This window comes from Triturus cristatus, chromosome 2_1 (genome assembly GCF_964204655.1).
Source record: "Triturus cristatus chromosome 2_1, aTriCri1.1, whole genome shotgun sequence".
NCBI lineage: Eukaryota > Metazoa > Chordata > Amphibia > Caudata > Salamandridae > Triturus > Triturus cristatus.
In genome coordinates, this window is record NC_140581.1 from 504,770,709 (window position 1) to 504,792,204 (window position 21,496).

Below are 21,496 nucleotides of genomic sequence, written 5' to 3' on the forward strand. Positions count from 1 at the left end.
TTTATAATCACCATTTAGGGTATTTTTTACTTTAATGGGGAAGCCCTTAAATATTAGTGCCAAGTTCATAACAGAGCTTTACTCCACCCTTACACAACTTACTCATTTTACCAGAAGCTTTTGGTTATCTATTTTTGTACAAGTCAAATTTTATCTGGAATACACTAGGTTGCTGGGTATTTAGGCCCGGAGTAACTTGTAGACCACAGCCTTAGGACGAAAGAAAAGGCCAGGCCTCAAAATGATTGTGTCTTCAAAAACCCTAAGAAAAGGATGCTTTAAAGAGAGAGCACCCAGTTCACACAAAGGCTGAGCGGAGAATATAGCCAACAAAAATAAAGTCTCAAGGGACAACAAACGCAAATCCAAAGAGTCCTGGGGCTCAAACGAAGGAGCCATCAATGCCCCCAAAACCAAAGAAAGATCCCACGAAGGGAAGTGCTTCGGAGAAGAATGAACAGTACGCTACCCCTTGAAAAGGGGAAACAGTCTTTATACTCCGTAGTTTTTATTTCGGTGTACATTTACCACGCATTTTATACTTCGATTAGCCTGTTTCCACACGAGTCTTAACATCGCAAGACTGTACCACGCATTTTGAACACAAGGTGGCAGTGTTTAACTATAAAATAGGACGGAATGCAGAAGGTATAATAAACAGATTAAACAGTACATTTACAATAAATGTATGCAAATAACGGTGGTAAGGCTACTGGGAGGTTCCGGGAAACAGCCTTTTCCACAACGTTTTTCCTATTAAATACTATTACTGCAAATGTTTACAATGTAAATATTGTTTCAATGCATGTCACTACAACGCGTGTTTTCACCACCCAAATTCAGCAACTGCCAAGGAAAATTTATAAATGCCCCTTTCCTTTTGTTGTTTTCCCGCATGCTGTTTAATATATAAAACCATTTTCCTTTTGTTGCCTGCGCCGAGGTAAAGAGCAATGTATATGGTTCCCTACTGCTATTTAATAAATAAGACCACATTTGTATATAGTAAACACATGTTAAATTGTACTGTTTCTGTTAAAAGGCTTTTTAGGTCTCGGCTAGCGATGGCTGCGCTTGCGCAGTCTCGCTCGCGAGAGATAATGACTTGGGAGAAGAGGGGCTTGAACCCGCCCCTCTTCTCCCCTGTTCTCCATTGGCTGGCCTAGTAAATGCTGGCCAGCCATTGGAGAAGAGGTCCCGTCACTCCAATCCTGCCCCGTCCTTTTCGGATCGGGGGGCGTGTTTTTTGCGAAAAGTCTCAGGGAGGAGACAACAGCAAAACACGCCCCCGAATCCGAAAAGGACGCTCCCTTTCTCCGAGGCATTTCTACTCTACCTCAGAGAAAGGCTGTGGTGTGCCTATCCGCTCGATGGGCTCCAACGATTTCCTGAACGAGCCCCCTTCACTCGTCACTCCTGACAGCCATTATTGACAACATGTCAATTCCAGGATATGAAAGCAGCGGGGGCCGGGCGCGGACAATCGGGCTGTCAATTAAGTTTTCCCCTTTTTGTGAAAAAGGGGACCCGGACAAAAGCACTGCCCGGCTGGGGGCTGCGCTGCCCCAAGGATGCGAGCCCCCCTCTCTGCACAGTTTACCATTCAAAACCAAACAAACGGGGCCTGCCCTTTTTAGTGCCAATGCAAGAACATGCGGACGTGGAAGTGTGGGGCGGCTTAAAGATGGCGAGAGATACACTCAGATACACATATTCATTTGCATTTTTTTTTAAGTGCCAGCAAACACTCCCTGCGCCCTTTAACGCTGTGCGGCTCCCGGTGGAAGCGAGCGCGACGCTGCTATCTGCATTGTGCGGCGCGAAACTTCCTGTGTGTATTGATCCCTTGCTGAGAGCACTGTCCGTCATGGGGCTGCTTTGTCTGGCAGTCACTTCCATTTGAATTTGACTGACTGAGGGAGCCTGGTTTATTTATTTGTAAAGGACAACAAGGCTTTTCATTCATAATTCCGGCAGCGGGGACGGGTGCTAATGACAGAGCCCTGAATAATGAGGGCGCGCGGTATTCAAGGCAGGAAGGAGCGCGGCCGGGGGTAGCCAAATGAGTGGAAGAGCGGGAAGTAGGTGAAAGTGCCGGTGTGTGCGTGTGAGAGGGAGATGGCGTGTAAAAAGGCCCACAGTGTGGGGGAACGAGATCACAGGCGTTATACAGACATAGGGGGTCCTTAATAGGTGTGAGACAGAACAAAAAAAGAGGAAACCGGAAGAAAGGTGCAAAGCGGCCTGCAATCCAATAATTAATTCTCTGCCAAATTTACAGCCTCCTAAAGGTCACAGAGGCCTTCCAGTTACTAAAGAGAGGGAGGAGGGAGGTCAAACCAAGTATAGGCCCTGGTGTGTTTTTTTTTGTTGCAGTTTTTATATGCGGCGAAGTTGGCCCAAGAGCGCGACAGCGCTTTATACAACCACCCGTTAATATTACAAAAAGTGAGGTTATCATTATTATTATAATTGTACTTGCAATTTGTTATTATACAGCTTGTTCCTCGAAGCTGGGAATTTCCTTTGGTAGGACCTCTGGGAAAACACAGAACTCAAAAGATAAAATACATTTAAAATTCTTCCTATTTTAGCTACTCAAATAAGAGCTATCAGTTGCTAACGTCCTGCACCCTGTATAAGTATGTCATACGAACAGCTGAACGTGGGGTCTGGCTGATTGGAGATGGCTCTAAAGAGATTAAAGGCCTCTCTTCTCGCGAGACTGTTGTATTAAATCACCGCGAGCGCCCCATTTTCAAGCCAAATGGAATGAGCCCGAAGACAATGCCACACAACATGGGGGCTCTCTTGCAAGCCATACCCAATTTAAAGGTGTAGGCCTGTTAGTTGGATTATAAATAGGTGGCAAAATCCCTTCCGTATTATAAACCCAATTACATGTGGATAGTAACACCTCGATAGCGCCTCTTTCACATCAGCCTGCTGCGAAGCACATGCACGTTTCATTAAAACAGCTACACAGCTTACGTTAAAACCAGTAATGGCTTCCTAAACAAGCAGCACAAAGTGCCTGACGCCGACAGTGACGTGGTCCCCGCTACAGAACACCTAAAAAATATAAACAAAGAAAATATCCAAGTTCAACAGTGGCATCAGCGTCCCAGAGAACAAAGGAGAGAAGCATACACGTCCCGAACAGCAGGCCTTTAAGTCGGATGAACAAACTGGGGGGGGAAGAGGGTGATCTCTCAAAGGGGCGTGGCCTATGTAACTAAGGTGGCTTAAAAACACCTAAACTAAAAAAAAACCCTGTGCTTAGCATATTGGGCCGCCCGACTGGTATTTTGCTGGTTCTGTCATTGCATTCAGATATAGAATACAACAAGTAAAATTATTCCTTCAGTTCTGAAATGATGACTGAAAGTCCTACAATGAGTCTCTTCGAAGTTACATCAAAGGCAGTGAAGGGTGGTACTGCTGCAGAGTTCAGATTATTTTTTCACCCTGAGGGTGAGGGCAACAATGGAGAGCCCGATAGAGACCCATCTCAGTATGTGCTTTGTAGAACTGCCCGTGCTGAGCACCCGCAGGACCCTGCCCACATAAAGTGCTGCTGAACAGTCTAGCATATTCCTTGGATTTCAAGGTGAATTTAGTGAGGGTTGCATGGCAGTGAGTGCACAGAGTGAGTGAAGAAATGCATGGCAGGGAAGGCACGGAGTGGGTGAAGAGTTGCATGGCGGTGAGGACACGGAGTGAGTGAAGGGTTGTGTGAGTGAAGGGTTGCATGGGGGTGAGGACACAGAGTGAGTGAAGGGTTGCATGGCGATGAGGACACTGAGTAAATACGTGGGGGGGGGCAGCTTGGAGCTGGGTCTGCATGGGGGCTTCGGCCGGGACTTCCTCAGAGTTAGAATGCATGTATGTGGGGACCGGTGGAGAGGGTCGAGGGGGCACCTTTCATCCATTTGTCAGAGGCGGGAGTCCGACCCCTCCTCTCTTTGAATATCTGGGGTTTGTGTGTAGGGTGGGATTACAGGGGTGCGGGTATAATTTCTCTTCACACCTGGGGCTCCCTCTCACAGAGGTGACCGCTGAGGTGGGCGGGGCTTTGAGACGGCTTTCACTCTGGAAGGCGAGACATCCCTAATCCGACACAAATATGTGCTAAACCCGCTCAGAGCTGCCCGCTGACCAGGGCGATTAGACCTTTGTCCCAGTGCCCCACATTTACACACAGCCTTGGTTTACACAGGGGTTACCAGCCTTTTCTGTGCCCCACACACCCTAGGAAATGTTTGATTAATGTTCGCATTGCACCTCCTACAAAAGTAACATCACATTTCCTATTATGCATAGAGTGTCGCACCCCTTGAAATGACATCTCGCACCCCCGGGGGGGGGGGGGGGCATGCCGGGTTGGGAACCCCTGGTTTAGCAGAACATCTCTCCCTCACTGCCCTTAGCGAGGTAAAAGGTGTATGGGCCATGGCAAAAGGGGCTGGGGAGGGGGGCAGGAGCGATTCAGAGTGAGGATTGGGGCGCCCATCATACATGTGCCCACCCTCAGTACTTCCTCAGTGGTCGCCAAGATGTTGAAGCTGGCACCCCATAGAGTGATGCTGTGAGTGAGTGCCTTGGGTGCTGGAGGTGGGGTGCCGTCATTCCCCAAACGCCTCCGGTTCCAGTATTGTTTAAGGGTTCCTATAACTTGCAGGGTGGGGTGCCCTAGTTTTGCAATAGCAATAAGGTGACTTTCGTTCACATCTGGATGAAAGAGCCCCAGATCTCGGGGTGGGGGGAGGGGGCTTTGCTGCACATATGCGTCACGTCACAGACGGTATAACTCTGCAATGGAGCGGAAGGGGCGCAGAGCGGCATGTCTGGAGTATTGCTAGTACTGGGGTCTGTGTACCCCAGAATTGGCCTAAGGTGGGCATAGGGGGCGTTGAATCATTCCCATACCTAGTCTAAAGCCATGGCAAGGGGGGATGTATCCCATATCCGTCCAATCCCAGTATGGGGTACATATCATTCGCACGAGTCTATAGCAATACAAAGTCCGTCTTCTGCTGCTCGTCTTCCCCTTCTCTTTTTTAAATATTTATTTATATAGTTCTTGTCATCAGGAAGGTTTCATGGCACTGACATGCCAGGCGAGGGCCATATTAAGATTTCACCAAAGCTTAATCGGAATAAATACATTACTGTAGCCCTCTACAAGACATATAGGGGGTCATTAGATTTCTTCTGACAGGTCTCCTGTCTTAGCACTAGACAGGAAAAGGTGCGTCTCCCTGTCCACTCTTTCTTCATTCTGGAGATACAGAATTTCAGGTCTGTCTTGGGATGTAGCGCACAATAAGGGAGAAACTTACATTTAAGATTAGCCATGCCAGATTGTATGCCCTATGGAGAGACATTTGGACTGTACACTTTTCTCTCTTTCTCTTCTACTCTCTTTCTTACTCCATACCCATTTCTCTCTCCACTTTTCTCTCTTTGTCCTTTTATTCCCATCTCTCTTTTACTTCCCCCTCCTACCCCTGCCTCTCTCTATTGCCCCAATTCCACATGGTTTTAGTTTAGACCACTGTTTAGATAACACCAGTTTCTGTTAGTAAAGTGCAAAGGTCATCAATTCATGAATTTAAACGAAGCACCAGACGGTGCCCTCCGTGACATGTAGGTTGCAGTTTCCGGGGAAAGGCCAACTACCACTGAAATCGCCCTGATTGGTTAATAATACCCCTTTTACTAATTTTGAACACAAATAGTCAGAAAACCGTTCACTTGGAACAGCCCTAAAAGCCCCCATATTGCCATAAAACGTACAGTGTCGAAACTGGGAAATGTGAAAGGCTGTTGTTTTCTCGAGTTGGGAGTCCACTGATTTGGGAGCAGCGGCCCTTGCAGCTCCCCTGCCTAGTGTGTGATGGGACCAGTGGTGGGTGGAGAGAGTGAGCATTCACGAAACCCCGCATGCCAGCAATAGAGCTCATAGTTGTGTTTAAAGGCAGCAGCCTTGTTCTTTTATTATTGCCTGCAGACTGGGAGGGTGTTTATTGTGGAAGGTGAAATGGTGATTTAGTGTGATGTGACTAATGGGTTCTCGTTCGGAATTATGTTAATCACGTATGGAGGGATGGATACACCCTCAGGATAAATCACAGAGCAAGTGGTAGGTGAAAATGTAAATAATTGAGAGAATGCATCTGCGAGGAGCACACTGATGTATGCATGAGTGATTTATTACGAGAGGCATGTCTGTGCCAAGACCGGAACACAGAAGAGGCGCTGCACACGGGACAACAGGAAGGGTTGTGATTCCAATACAGCACCACCGTAGTAACAGGATGGGTTAGTCATGCGTAGGATCCCACAATCCGGTCAAGTGAGGACAGCCAGGATAACAACACAGGTCTTCTTAATCCGACAGGTGACATATCCACTAAAGCCCATCATAGATTTCACAACCATCTGAAAGGGGAAAACTGAACACACTCAAGAACACTGCCTGAACACAAAATGAAGGCTGCTTGTATTTTCCTCTGCGGAACATGTTTTATTTAGTTTTTAGGTCTCGGCTAGCGAACAAGCATTTACAATGCAACGGTCTCGGCATTGTTAAAGTTAGAGCTATTGGCATTGCTCATGACATTTTTTTTGTTTATGTTTTTAAAACATGTAAAGAAACGGCATTGTTATATACAATGTCAATAGCTTAATCAGTGTGTGTGTAGGTGGCTCTGTGTGTGGGTGCAAATGCAATAGGTCTCGCATTTGAGAGTGATTAAGCTATTGACATTGTAAATAACTATGCCGTTTCTTTAAATGTTTTAAAAACAAAAACATAAACAAAAATAATGTCATGAGCAATGCCAATAGCTCCAACTTTACCAATGCCGAGACCATTGCATTGTAAATGCTTGTTTAAATATGCTTCCGAGGTAATTCAGCCGACATGGCGGAGGAGATTGATGTATGACACAGAATCTTCAAGAGTACTGTCCCAGGGAATTAGGCTATCATCTCTCTTCTGTGCTTCTACGGCTTATTCTCCCTTCATGTATAAAGCATTAGGGGCAAGTTAGGAAGAATAAGACAGATAACACAGAAATAAAAAAAATAAAAAGGAGTACCACAACTCAGGAAGAGAGTAGTACTTCTGGTTTGTTGAGCACATTAAGCAATTTAACTGTCGTTGAGATTAACACCAAACAAGGTGCCCCTTCTTCAGACAAAATTAATGTTACTCTAAAAAAGAAATTAATCCAACATTTATTGTTAACATTTAATTTTCCTAAATGTAATATTGTTGCAGCTAATATATATATATATTTTTTTTAACTCTGCTGTTTTGAAACTTAGAAGTCCAGTAGTGGCAGTGTTACTCTGTGAATACTGGTTAGTATGTCCGATCACTAAAGTAATATGAAATAACCGAAGTAATGATATTATGCGTGCTCATGGTTTGCGTGGCAAGTGTATTTTCAATGTATGCCAATGTAAAAGCGTGCTATTGGTATGCATGGTAAACACTACGATGTAAAGACATGCGTAGTAAAACCACACGTGGTAATGTCATACATCCCTTGAAAAGATGCCCCACCAAACCATCGGGATCGGACAGATTGTTCCAAGAACTCCGAAAAGCCTTAATCGCAGCCCACTGAAGTTTAAGGGAGGCATCCTTCAACCCCAAAGAAGGCCCCTCCTTTAGAAATAGCAGCACATCAAACAAGGTAGAAGAAGTAAGGTCCAAACCCTTCCGACACCACCTACTGCAAGAAAGCTGGTAAGATATTGGTAGAGGAGCGCCTAGCAGCCTGCAGAGTCTAAGTCAAACTAGCCAGAACCCCCTTACGCAACACACCTAGTCGTTCAACCTCCAGGCCACCAAGCGCATCCTGGACAGAACATCCTGCTGTAACACAGGGAACACCAAGGGGGAGGGAGTCAGGAGCAACACCCACTCCACTTACCTCCTTATTTCCGCAAGAAGAGGAAACCAAGAGGCCCAGAGCCCAGCCGGGGCACTAAAAATGACAGACGCTCCAAATATCTGGAACCTGAGAAGCAGGGGAAAGGAAGGAAAAGTGTAAAGAAGCCCCTGTGGCCACTGACAGGAAAGAGTTTCCACAGCCCAAGCACACCCCTCCCAGATCGCAGAGCAAAACAGTGGCACCTTGGCATTGAGAAGACTCTCAAAAAGATTTATCACAGGGACACCTCACCACTCTGTAAGCTCACAGACAGCAAAAATCCACCGATGAAGGAATGAGCCCGCTGAGAGCGTCCACCACAGTATTGGAGCCCCCCCCCCCGAATATGGATCGCAGACACTACCAACAGAGGAGACTCCGCCCAACAAAACAAATTCTCTGCCACTAGAGCCAGAGAAGGAGATTTTGGTCCACCCCCCCGTTCACATAAGCCATTGTCGTAACGTTGTCTATGCTGACCAGAATGACTGCACCCACCAGATAACAAGAGATGGCCCTCAGAGCCAAGAGGACAGCTTCTAACTCCCTCCAATTCGAAGACCTCCTGCTTCGAAACTGGGACCGAGGGCCCTTGACCTGATGCACCCCCATTCAGGCCCTGCAACCCAACAGACTGGCATCCATTGTGACAATCAAGGGGGCATGAGGTACCTGACAAGCCATCAACCTTGTCCACCCAAATCTATGGGGATACAGTACTTGGAGAAGATAGGGGAAGACACTGGGGAGACCAATCCACCAAGTTGCGTGTCATCAGTTTGTGCAAATGAAAGCCAGTCCAGGGAACCAGAAACACCATTGCAGCCAGATCCCCCTGAACCTGGAACCAATGTGCAGCCACCTAGATGGGCCGGGTAAAAAAAAAAAATAAAAAAAATAAATAAAAAAAACACACCAATGTGGAACTGGATCTTCACCACCCGCACCTCGGGCAATGTGCCCACTCCCAAATCGGTACAAAACCTTGCCCTAATAAAGAGACAGTCCTGGCCCAGATCAAGGCTGGATTTTTCCAGATTGATAAGAAAACCGCGCTCCTGCAAAAAGTCCAGTAGCACCCTGTGTGTCTGCGAGCCAACCAGCTTGAGAGAGCGTGAACCAACCAGTCATTGAGGTAAGGATGAAGGACGATCCCCTGACGGTGGGCCACTGCCATCAATAGAGCAAACAGCTTCATGAAGAGCCTCGGGTGGACTTCAGACCGAATGGCAATACAGCAAACTTACCCATCACAAACCTCAGAAACCTCTGATGATCTAGAGCTATAGGAACATGGAGGTAAGCATCTTGGTGGTCTATGAAGGTCATAAAGTCCAGGCACCGACCAAGGGAATTATGGACTGCAAGGTCACCATTTTGAAAAAAATGGTCCAGACCCACCCACTTACTCTCTTCAGGTTCAGAACCGGCCTAAAACCACCGGACATCTTCTGAACCAGAAAAGGAATCATATAGCAACCCAGTCCCTGTTCCTCCGCGGGAATCGTAACAATTGCCCTCTTCTCTAGAAGAGCAAGAACCCCTTCCAGAAGAGCTTGCCTCTTTCCCAGATCCTTGGGGAAAGGAGTATGGATGGTACCCCAGCCGGAAGGCAGAGTGACAAAGTCGATACGATAGCCATTTCTGGCAATGTTCAAGGCCTAACGATACCTCAAATCCAAACTCCAGGCGTCCAAAAAGCTTTCCGCCCACTGAATTGAGGCCTCCCTGCGATGGGACTTCCGCTTGAAGGAATCATGCTGATCCTTGGCGCCCGCCGAGGCAGACGACTTTTTCGGCTGGAGCTTCCTCTGACGCTCTGAAAAAGGCTTGGAGGGCTACCGGGAGGAACAAAATGAAGAAGGTTGATCCCAAAAGCGATAAGACTCCTTCTTCCCTTTGTACAGTAAAGCATGCTTTTGATCCTTGAAAGCCTTAGTAATCATGCTGTTTAACTGAGCCCCAAACAGCAACTTACCGTCAAACAGGACCTTAAGGAGAGAAGACTTCTGAGGAAATATGAATTTTGTGATCAGTTATGTCCCCTATCGTAGACCCCAACGGCTCCATGTATATGCTATAAGTACATGTATGTTCCCTCCTTCTCCAGTTTTGAAGACGCAAATATATGTGCGTCCACCGTCAACATGTCCTCTTTCAGATCCACCATGAATGGGTCAGATATTCCTTTCCTAAGTATGAAAGGCCACCGACTTTATGTGGTTCACTTTCCACATTTTACAGACTCAAGCGAGTAGGCCCGAATTCTGTCATCAAGCCTTTTCCTGCCTTCTGCCTCTGAAAGCTCCAGTCTGAGCCTGCATCTGTGACCATGAACTTTGTCTTACTCCCTGCGCGGCTAACGGTGCCTGATCCAGCCCGTCGCCTGCCAAAAACTGTATTTCACCTTCAAGATTATCTCCTCCGCCCCTCATCCGATGCATTCCTGTCTAGCAGTTTAGGTAAACATTCCTCCAGCTACCGTGCAAAGGGCCAGGCCTCGCTGTCCTCATGCAAGTAATTCATAGCCCTGTTACCATGGAATATTCCTACCCCCTCGCATCTAGTGTAGACACTTAGACGCTTGTACACGCACTAACAGTCAGTATAGTCAGTATAGAATAAGATTCTATCCTAAGAGACCTCTCTTTTTTGGATAACACAGTTCTTTAAACATAGGATATTAGATATGATTTGGGATTAGGTTGACATAACCCCAGACTTCTGTCTCCACATGTAGAGCTAAATGTCAAGTCCTTTCTCCCTCTAGTTGCACGTCAATCACACGTCATGCGGCTGCGCACGCATCTCTGCCAAATATTTCTGCTGACATTGCAGGATTCTCTTATGGATCCACCCACTTATGACATCATGTATAATGACGTTTTCTAGTTACGCCTATTCTAGTTACGCATGCATATTATATTTTGTCTTATCAGTTGATACGCCTACTACATCTGTTTCACTGTAAATGCCTTTTCTATAAAAATGATTACCTGTCAATAATATATGCCCTTCCTTCCTGAACTTTCGTGGTGGTGGAATAGAACGCCAACAATTCGAATTGTATTCCTTTGTATAGGAATAAAGCCTTTTTAAACCTCTAATACCACGGATTCTGCCTCTCATTTTACTGAGTTGTTCTTAATAGACTTTACCGCATAAAAAATAGTACCGGTAACGAAATATTTACCACACTTCTCAGAAAAGTCCACCTTCCAATCACGCATCAACAAATTCCTCCGAGCAAGCACCATGGAATCAGTCGCCATGGCGGAAGACTTCAAGACATCTGAAGACATGTCCGCCTGCAAGTTGGCCTGTTGCTCCATGTGAACCAGCAACTCAGAACAATCTGTCTCCTCCTGAATTGCCGTGGCCAACTTCTCAAAGTCTGAAACGAGAGACTGAGCCGCATATGCTGAATAAATACCAGCCTTGAAAGTCCGATTCTCCGGAGAGAAAGCCTTCTTAAGCACCCCCTCAATCTTTTTGTCTGTAGCATCAGAAGAACAATCCTCAGGATTAATTGCAGTACGACCAGTGGCCAGAACAGCGCCCACTTCAACTGATTGTGGAAAAAAAGAGTCCTCACCATCCTTCAGCGAATAAAGCTTTTGCAGAAATCGTCGAACCGAAGAGCATTCCAGGTCACTCCATTCACCGGTGATCAAATCCTTGATTCGGCCAGGAAATGGCATAGCAAAAACAGGAGGCTTAACATATTGTGGGAACATGCCTTCCGCTTCCTCGGAGGAGAAAGGCGCAAACCCCAAATTCACCTGGATGTGCTGCCTAATGTCCGGGATCTCCTCTCTATGCACAAACTTCCCAGTAGAGGTGGAAGGGCAGTCAGTCTCCGAAGCCAAGGAGTCCCCGGGGGGGGGGTCCACTGGACCCACAGTCGAACAAAAGCCCGGGTGCCTAGGCTAGGTCTGTCATTCAAATCCCTGGCTACAGCTGCTTCAATCATCGCCTGAAACTCATAGGAAGAGCGCAAAGCAGAGGTTTCGCAGAGCCCCTTTACCTGCTCCAGCTAACCCTCCTAAGTAGAGGACAAAACATGCTTGCGCTTGGATGCACACTTGCCCACCATCATAACAATGAAGAACACAGAGCCCACTTCAAATAGGCAGACACCCCCTCCCCCACAAGACCCGGGACCAATTAGTAACGGAGAGACAAATGAAATATGTCACAATACCAATAAGGAAGGTGATAATAAACCAACCAATCCCCGATGTACACAAGCACATGAAAAAGAATAAAAAAACTGCCTTACACAAGGCCCTTACTGTAATCAGCGAATAACTGACAATAAAGCCACGCCGTCTCCTCCCTATTTGACGCAACCTCCCTGGCTGGCCGCCGACCCGGAAGCACAGCTCCGTCACCAGGACTCGCAAGCAGACGCGCCATCAAGGAGCACACCGCGACTCCCAGGCACAGCGCCTAATGGCTATCACGCCGATCGGGCCGGCCCACCATGTCCGACCAGCATACCAAAATTAAACACTCATAATGACCGCAGCACCACACACGTCCGGCGTGTGGTATACGCATACTACAGTATGGTAAGACAGTGAAACAAGCATTTGCAATGCAATAGGTCTCGCATTTACGCAAGTTTAAGCTATTGGCATTGTAGATATCAATGCATTTTATTTATGTTTTAAAAACATAAAACATAAATAAAAGGCTTTATCATTTACAATGCCAATAGCTCTAACTAGCAATAACGCGAGACGTGTTGCACTGCAAATGCTTGTTATTGTATTGTTTTTGGCTCATGGGCTGAACTGTGAGTTGTTAATTCAGCGGGTTATATTTAGGTACGGATGGTGAGATGTCAGAAGACCAGGAATACTTGACTTCTGCTTTAATCCTTCAACCTTCTACTGATTGGCATATCCACTAAGCACCCCAAGTCCAAAATCATTTTTTCCCGTTTTTGTGGGCTTTTTAACTTGCGTCAAAATTGTGTTCTTTCTTTTATCCACTCCTTACTAGTCTCCACTTGTAGTTTGTGCAGTTTAAAAAAAATTAGTAATACTCTATAGCACTCTGCTACTTAGCATACATTGTAGTGCATTTTTCTGTAGTTTTGAAATATAGCACAAACTCGACCCGAACGCCGAGTGCTTTACATGAGCGCCAGTTCATTACACAAGGTCACATGCATGGTTTATAAGCATTAGGATATTAAGTGCTTTGCCCTGAGTCACGAGTGCACGCTTTACAAGCAAACATACCTACACGCATCACATTAAGCAGGTTAATCACGCCCTAGAGATACATTCATAGAACAAGAAGCAGCACACACACACACAGGTTACACACAGGACAAGCAACAGCACTGACACACAAACCCACACTAGGTACACCCAGAATAGCAGCACAGACACACCAACTCACACTAGGTGCACACAGAACATTAGCACAAACACACACACTTGGTGCACACAGAAAAGCACCAGCACAGACACACAGACACACACACACACAAGGTGCACACAAAAGAGCTAAACAGACACATAACACTTGGCATACACAGCAGTGATAGTTGCACTGCCGCCTGTTCCTACAGGATACACCCTGGCGCCAGACCGTCTGTCGTCGTCACTCACGTCGCCCAGTGCTGCTGCCAGAGCATGGTTTACACCGTAGTGAGCGTTACCGGATCCGAAGAATTTGCCCAAGGTAAACAGTGCGACAGCTCAGGTCAGCCAGGCCAGGAGTCACAAGGGAGCTGTAACAATGTTCGAGGTGGGACGGACACCGACACATTATCGGCACCAGCTCCACTCGTAGGGAAGCGAGAGTTACTGGGGTAGCACCTGCACTTCTATTCTAAACAGGACTGCTCCACTTTCTGACACTTCATGTGGAGGAATAAGTTCAAGATCACGAAGTTTAGTATAAAGAGCCAATATTCCTGGTTTTGTACTTGTGCCATGCTGATAGGCAGTGTGAAGTGAGTGCAGTTGTGGCACACACATGCAGTGGTGTCTCCGACCTATAACTTTCATTCTGAAATTGGTGCATTATTTATTCAAGGCCTTTTGTATAGCTCTTAAAAGTTGCTAAAAAAATAATAACCACCTTACCGGGTCCCGAGCCGCCTCAGCCCTTGGCAGTGGCGGCCTCCCAACAGGAAGCAGCATCAGGCAGCCTCCCTCCCCTCCAAGTTCTACTGCGATCTCTCTGAAGGTTGCTGCCGTCTGCATGGACAAAGAACCCAATGTAGCTGCCTTTATATTGAGAAGGGTGTCCCGGTGCCTGTCCTGTAAGCCCCTCTTCTCCCGCCTAAGTTCTACTGCGATCTCTCTGAAGGTTGCTGCCTTCTCTGCAGTTCTCGTCCACTCGGGCCTTTGGTGAGCAGGGAGTAAAGAAAGTAAAAGTGGGGAGCAATGCGAAGCGGCACGCCGTGCTCGCACAGCATACGAGTGCATATCTTCTGTCCGGGCGCGTGCACATGCCCTGTCATGCACGCCGGACAAAGACAGGGAGGGAACCAAACATGCTTTACTCCCAATAAAAAGCACGGATTTTGAAGGCGTGCCAATACGGAGTGTGGGTGGAGCTTCCAACCTCGCTTCGCAAGCTAACGCGATGACAATAGGATCTCGCCAGGAGCGAGCACCACATGTGCTGCGTTGCTAGGCGAGACCTAAAAACAGGAGGATGTTTATTGTATGATCGAGAATCATGTGGTGTGGGTGTCTGTTGAGGCAGGAATGCCTCATGTATGTAATGAAGGGAAGGATGAGGTATTTAGAATTTCCAAGCCAGCCGAACTTAGCGCATCCTTGTTGACTACAGAAGTTCTTCAACATTTCAGATCAAGAGTTTGGCATAACAGCTATACTTCTCGTTGGGCTAGAAGTTCCCATCTACGATGCCATCAAACACTAATCATGTACTCGCATTGTCCATCACCATCTCCCCTATCCACCCTCGAAACTTAGGGCTCCTTACACTCTTAAACAATTGGTGAGTTCCCTGATAACACCCACACAATCACAAATTTGATGACAATCTGTAACTATGTGTTTCCCCTCCTTTTTTCGACAGCCGTAGTTCTGGTCATCAATCCTGTTAGTCAGTCAACAAAAGGGGGGCACTGTTCCAGAGTGAGTGATGCCAAGAGTCAAGCACGCACTATAAGGAAAAAGAGAGAGAGAGGAAGGAAAGGGTGCTAGGTCTGGGACTCAGTGGAGGGAGGGGGGGGTGAATAAAAGACAAATCTTCAGGCAGGTGTCAGGACGGGGCAGGTTTACTGGAGCAAACACCTGAGTAAATACCCCAGTAAGGTGCAAGCACCTTAAGCCTCTAGTCTATGGAGCACTGTTAGCTCCACTTTAGGTCACGATCAAGAGGGCATATCTGACTACTTAGTCTTAGCCACTACCTATAGTACTTAAGGTAATGGCCCCCACTGATCGTTTAAAGGGCTAATGTTACCCCTCTACTTCTTCACCTTCGTGCACAACATCCCTTTCACAGTTCTTTCTGGTCCTGATGAAACGCCAGGGATCTTTCTGACCATGGAGGCGTGAAACATGTCGACCTTATAGTTACCTGCAAAAACAACAGTTGATGGACAGAATGCAGAACAATGTCATATATTCACCCCAGTACAGAGATCTGGGCCTAAATCCATCGTTTTTTTGCTCACCATGCCGTTCCAGTTTGAACCCAGCCATATGCAAATCAGTCTTGACCCTGTGCCTCATGGGTACAGTCCAGCCCGATCTGCCAAGCCAGGTACTCAAACGCTTCGTCCATCATCCCCTTTGGTATCGCTTTGTTCGCCCTAAGTTGGCAGGGTATGCACAGACGTGGGTCCCTTGCTCACTTTGCCACTGGATTCAAGATAGCCTGGCTGATTAGGGTTATGAACCCGAAACCGGTCCTAGGATGCTTGTTTCTGGTCCAGGGAAGACATGGCTTGGCAGTTCGGGCTGGACTGTTCCCATGAGGCACAGGGTCAGACTGATTTGCATATGGCCATGTCTGAACTGGGGTGGCAGAGTGGGCTAAAGAACGGTGATGGATTAAACCCAGATCAGTTGACTGGGGGTGAGTGCTTGCAATGTTCAACACTCCGTCCATCATTTACTTTGGTTTTGCTTTGTTCGCCATAAGTTGGCAGGGTATGCTCAGACGTGAGTCCCTTGCTCACTTTGCCACTGGATTCAAGCAAGCCTGGCTGAAGACGGCTGAAATGCCAGAAACCGGTCCTAGGAAGCTTGTTTCCGGTCCAGAGAAGACATGGCTTGGCAGTTCGGGCTGGACTGTTCCCATGAGGCACAGGGTCAGACTGATTTGCATATGGGCATGTCTGAACTGAGGTGGTGGAGTGAGCTAAAGAATGATGATGGATTAAACCCAGATCAGTTGACTGGGGGTGAGTGTTTGAATAGCTCAAACGCTTCGTCCATCATCCCCTTTGGTATCGCTTATAGTTACCTGGGCACATTATGCTTTTGTTGGTAACCTATGGGTTTTTAGGTCGAGCCTACAGCAGCACATGCGCTGTTGCTCGACTTTTAGTAAGGGGCTTTTCAAAGTCCTACCCAGAAGCTTTCCTGGCCTAAAGCTTCCGTGAATGTGCACGTGAACGCGCGCAGCCTCCATGGTTATCTCATTAAGCCTTGCTCTGCTTGCACTACCCCCTCACTCCCCCCTCCTTTCTCCCCCCGCCCTTCTCGTCACACGCGTGCACTCCGCCCCCACTTGTTTATTTACTTTTTGCCGCGAGGCCATTTCCTGTGCGCGCGTGTGCACTCCCCCCACTTGTTCTCTTAGTTAATTGTGATATTCCTCTCTACTACTAGATACATTCTCTATGTTGTGGGCTTTCCAGGTCTGACCTACAGTTGTGCTCATCCACGTGCTGTAAATAAATGAGCATCCTAAAATAAAGACACTATGTTGCTCCACCTAGCAACTTTGGGACCTTCTCTCTAACCGGTGAGTCTGGATTAAATAAAGGCAGCATATTAACTCTCCCACCAGTAAGCTTTGACTTGATGTCATCTTCTTTAATTCTCAAATCAGCCAAAGATAGGTTTAGGAGTGAATTCATCAAAGGTAGGCTTGGTTTTCGACCAAATAGTTACTCGCCTTTTTCCATTTTTATGGCGAGTTCATAATACGGTCACCAGGTGAAATGCAAATGAATTGCAGGATACACTGTTTAAGTTGTAAACTGGTTAATTTTAGTGGTTCAAGATGAGGGCTTGGAATTAGTTGGCATGCTGTGTTAAAAAACCCCGCGAAGTGCCTCAAAACCAGCATTATAGTGCGAAACAAAGGACCAGACATTCTGTTAAATGTTACCCCACTCACTACAAACACATTAGCAATGGTGTGTTTAAAAAGTGAATGAAAAGGTTTGGTGTGAGCACTTACTAGTTGGCTTATTCTTTATGCCTGTCCAGCGAATTATTTCTCAGCAAACAAGCCAACTGTCAGAGACACGAATTGTACCTGCTATGGAGGCGAACATGCTTTAGGATTCAAATATGTCACCTATACTGAAAGGCCCTACAAAGCGAGTTATACATTTTGTTGAAATGAGGATACAGTGTAATAAATCCTGGACCGATTAATATAGTGTGATGGTGCTAAAAGCATCATGTGTTAGGAATCAGATAAAGGCTTTAACATTGGTATTGGTAATGTGCAAATATCTAAAATATTACATGTTTATTGTGCCAATCGTAGCTTCTATAATTAATGTCACTTTCATCTTGTGGTGAGAGTTGAATTCCTTGCTTATCTGAACAATCATTGGCATAGCCAGTAGGTCTTGCCTTTGGGACCTTATAGGTAGTTAGTTATGCAGCACAATATCCTTGGTGCAACATCACCTGTTGCATGGCTAAACACTTATAAGCTCCCAAAAGCGAGACCTATTGGCTATGCCAATGCTTGTTAACTCTGCCAAGGGTACCTCTCCATTAAAATTCCTTTTGGTAACCCTTAGACAGTTTTAACGCATTGCACGCACGATATCACCCTTCACTTAGGACTCCATCCACAGGCCCACATGCACCCAACGGCAGTTCTCAAAAGATCTCCGCTAAAGTGACCCTTCGGGGGACCCGTAGGGCATTGCACCGCCGGCACGACGAGGAGCAACTGCCCAATGATGAAGCATGACATCCTTCGGGGTGCGTGAGGGCAACAAGAGACACAATTTGTCTTTTCTCCCCCCCCCCCTCCCACTGAGTCTCAGATTTAGCACCCTTTCCTTCCCTTCCTCTCTCTTTTTCCTTATGGTGAGTGCTTGACTCTTGGCATCACTCACTCTGGAACAGTGCCCCCCTTTGTTGACTTCATGGTTAGTTTGGAGCACAAGTACTGGACCATTAACTAGCTCCTGGTCCCCCCCCTCCCTCCCTCTCTTTTTTGACATTGCATCAATTCTGCTACACATAAGAGACAGCAATTACTGCAGAATTCGCAGATATAGTGAACAAATAACAGTCTAGCAATGCAAGCCGCATTGAAAGTTTTTAAATTGTCTTTATATAAATGTTGATATCTATTGGTAACGTCACACAGTCCGACACCAATTGATTTTTTTTTTTTTAAATGATTTTTTTTTTTAAATACAGAAATAGGACCATAAAGTTTCCATGTATCCAATGCGCCCCCATCTCCAAAATGCCAGCGCGGAGTGGTTTGGTCCAAACTTGATCCAACCATCGCCTGTTTTGCCTCAATCATCATTTACCCAGGAATGCATATGCTACTGCTAGGACCTCTGAGGCACCGCCCACTTCATCATTGCACATCGCCGCTAAGACTCCGGCATCCAACACAATATGTGAGTTAGGCAAAGGCCTTGTCCTCTACCAGTACAAATAGCCATGCAGATCAAACACAAAAGAGTCTCTTTATCTATACTTTGCTCATGTGCACGGCCTTTTTTTTTTTATATCAAATCAATAATCTCAACTGTAATGTTTGAAAGAATGTTAACTCAAAGGTATGGACCACTCATTTCATAAGGCTTTATTCGGAGCTTAAACACAAGTCCATAAAAGCAAAACAAATACACAACGAATACATTAATCATAACCATAATGAAAGATTACAAAACAGATTACATGATTAAAACATTTAAATGGTTAAAAAAGCATACTGGGCCTTGCTTTGATAGCTAGTAGGAGGAAGGTAGTAGTAAAAAAGCAAACATCAGGATAAGGTTTAAAAAGCAACTTCATAGCATCTTGTACACTCCTGACTCCATATTTTAACAGGATAGGCTTAAGGTAGGCTTGACGATAGTTACCATATAGATTACACAGTAAGAGAAAGTGCATGGTGCTTTGAACTGATACATTATCACATGGGCATGGGCCGACCGGGTGTTTTTTGATACACGGGTAGGCCACCATATGGTGCACTATCCCGAACCTTAATCTGGTGATAACATACCGGTGAGAGGATCGGGTGACTAGGCTTAGATACGGCTGAAATCCCTCAGTTTCACAGAATCTGCCGTAAAACATACATGTACTTAAATTACTACTAATCCTTTCCCGCTTCTCTGACTTATGGACCACTCAATTGTAATATGCTGAATGTTATACGCCTACCCACAATTCCTCTAATGTGAGAAAAAGGAAGAAGGAGAAGAATATATAAAACATTCCAACGCAACATAGGAAATATTAATGGAACCAATTAAACGTACTTGACAGAACATTTTCATGCCCATTACACATGTTTCTAATTCCAAAACAAAACTGATACAAGAGCATCTGATAATGCCAAGTGAAAAGACCAAACCCAACATTCAAGGACCCAACATAACACTTTAAGCCAGATGTGGTGTTCTGCATCACAGAGTTCCAGAATGGATACTGGTTATCATGGTGGAACGTTGGAACAGGGTTTGGTGACAGTTGATCTGGTCCTCAGTGTGGATGGCGGTCTCAGCATGTACTCTACATAAATATAGAAGAATATAACCTCAAGGGTAACTCTACAGGGAAAGGTGTGGCGTAGTGGCCAGGGGTGCTGACTCTGAAGCACGGGGCTCACGGTTCAATCCCCGGCGGCAGCTCAGCCCAGCATCATGTGAATCTGGGCAATAGCTCGCTTCTTCTTCCCGACGGTCCCCAGCTCCTTGAGACCCTTTGGGGCGATTCGTTCGCGCTTTACAAATACCGGGCTATTAAGCTTTATTGAAGACCACACGTTTACACCAGACATTACCTAACGTTAACACAGGAGCACAATATTAGCTGCCAGGCTATGGCTAATAATCACAACATGGTAACAAAAAATGCACATGGGTTAAACGCGGAACGTAAAGACTAAAATAATTACGAGCACACACACACCCAAACACAACAGGCCAGGGACCTGGGCCAAACACACCTCACGGCAGACTTTCTGTCACATTTCTCAACACATCAGGTACTCTTTTTAATCTCCACTCTGGTCAATGAAAAAGCCAAGAACAGGGGTGGTCGCACAGCCCTGGCCGCTAGGAAGCCGTGCCATGCTCTCCATGTTCTGATAACGTATCATAAATATTAAACAATTTGAGTGATTTCAAAAGGTTTACAGATATGTTTTCTGATTAAGCAGCAACAGAAATTTTAGATTGTCTGCAGTTCATTGGCTACGAGTCTTCGACTCGTCTCGAGTAGATGCAGTCGCATGATGCCAGTATCAAGAAAAAGTAACTAAAAATATTTGGCAGAGTTGGATAAACCGTCGGGTTACGCCACTGTGCCAGGTACCGTCCTGAGCTTGTGCAGTATACTGAACTGCTATCTACAGAAATTCGATGCATCCCCCATCCTTGCACGCCAACAGGCACGAAAAGTAAAACACAATTTACCGCTAACTAGCGTAATACCATCAGCTATTAGGATCGAAGATGCACATTCTCACCGGTGAGCAAAATATTGGGAGCCTTCTGGAATCCATTCGACGCCGCCATGTCACGTTCAGTATATTCAGCTCCTGTACAGCACGCGAAAGCACAGAGGTTCCCTAACTATGACGAAAGAGGCTTTACAAAACGAGAGTGCGCTTTGGGGCGTCAACTAACCTTAAGGCGGCCTGGCAGCTGCCTGCAGCCAATGTAGTGAACTCTCCCGTCTCCTTTCACTGCTCCCGCGCTCACAGGTCGATCCTTGATTGTAACGCGATATAGCAGGAAGTCTCCACTCTTGGAAAAAGGTGGAGCTCACATAAACTATCATCTAGCAGAAAGATGTCGGGATTCCAGAGAGACGGTGTATTGTTGTGTTTTAGGACCTTATGAACTCTGATACAATGCGTAGCAGATGTTCCTATTGTAGGCCACATTTTTAAACAAATATGGTAGGCTACTTGTTTTGCCTGATAATGAGAGCAATTTGAAGGATGACATGACAGACGCCCAACTGCATGCGCTTGTGGGAAGTTGAACTTCGTTCTCGTATTGATTTATCCCATCTCACTAGAATAAGATGGCTGCCACTTTTTCTTGCTTTCGTTGTTTTGAAGCCAGTCATTTCCCCAGTAGTTCG

The 21,496-nt window shown here is 46.2% G+C and overlaps 2 protein-coding genes across 2 annotated transcripts in view; one reads left to right on the forward strand and one right to left on the reverse strand.

The window, feature by feature from the left end:
* The window catches only part of AK6 (adenylate kinase 6), a 44,463-nt gene extending 22,976 nt beyond the window's left edge, over nt 1-21,487 (reverse strand). Inside the window, exon 1 of the mRNA XM_085632386.1 lies at nt 20,874-21,487. Within this exon, the coding sequence (XP_085488512.1) occupies nt 20,874-20,922 (49 nt within the window). The 5' untranslated portion in view covers nt 20,923-21,487. The remainder of the gene's footprint in view (nt 1-20,873) is intronic.
* Nucleotides 21,290-21,496, forward strand: part of RAD17 (RAD17 checkpoint clamp loader component) — a 472,816-nt gene continuing 472,609 nt past the window's right edge. Inside the window, exon 1 of the mRNA XM_085632384.1 lies at nt 21,290-21,308. The gene's annotated coding sequence lies outside the window, so the exon portion shown is untranslated. The remainder of the gene's footprint in view (nt 21,309-21,496) is intronic.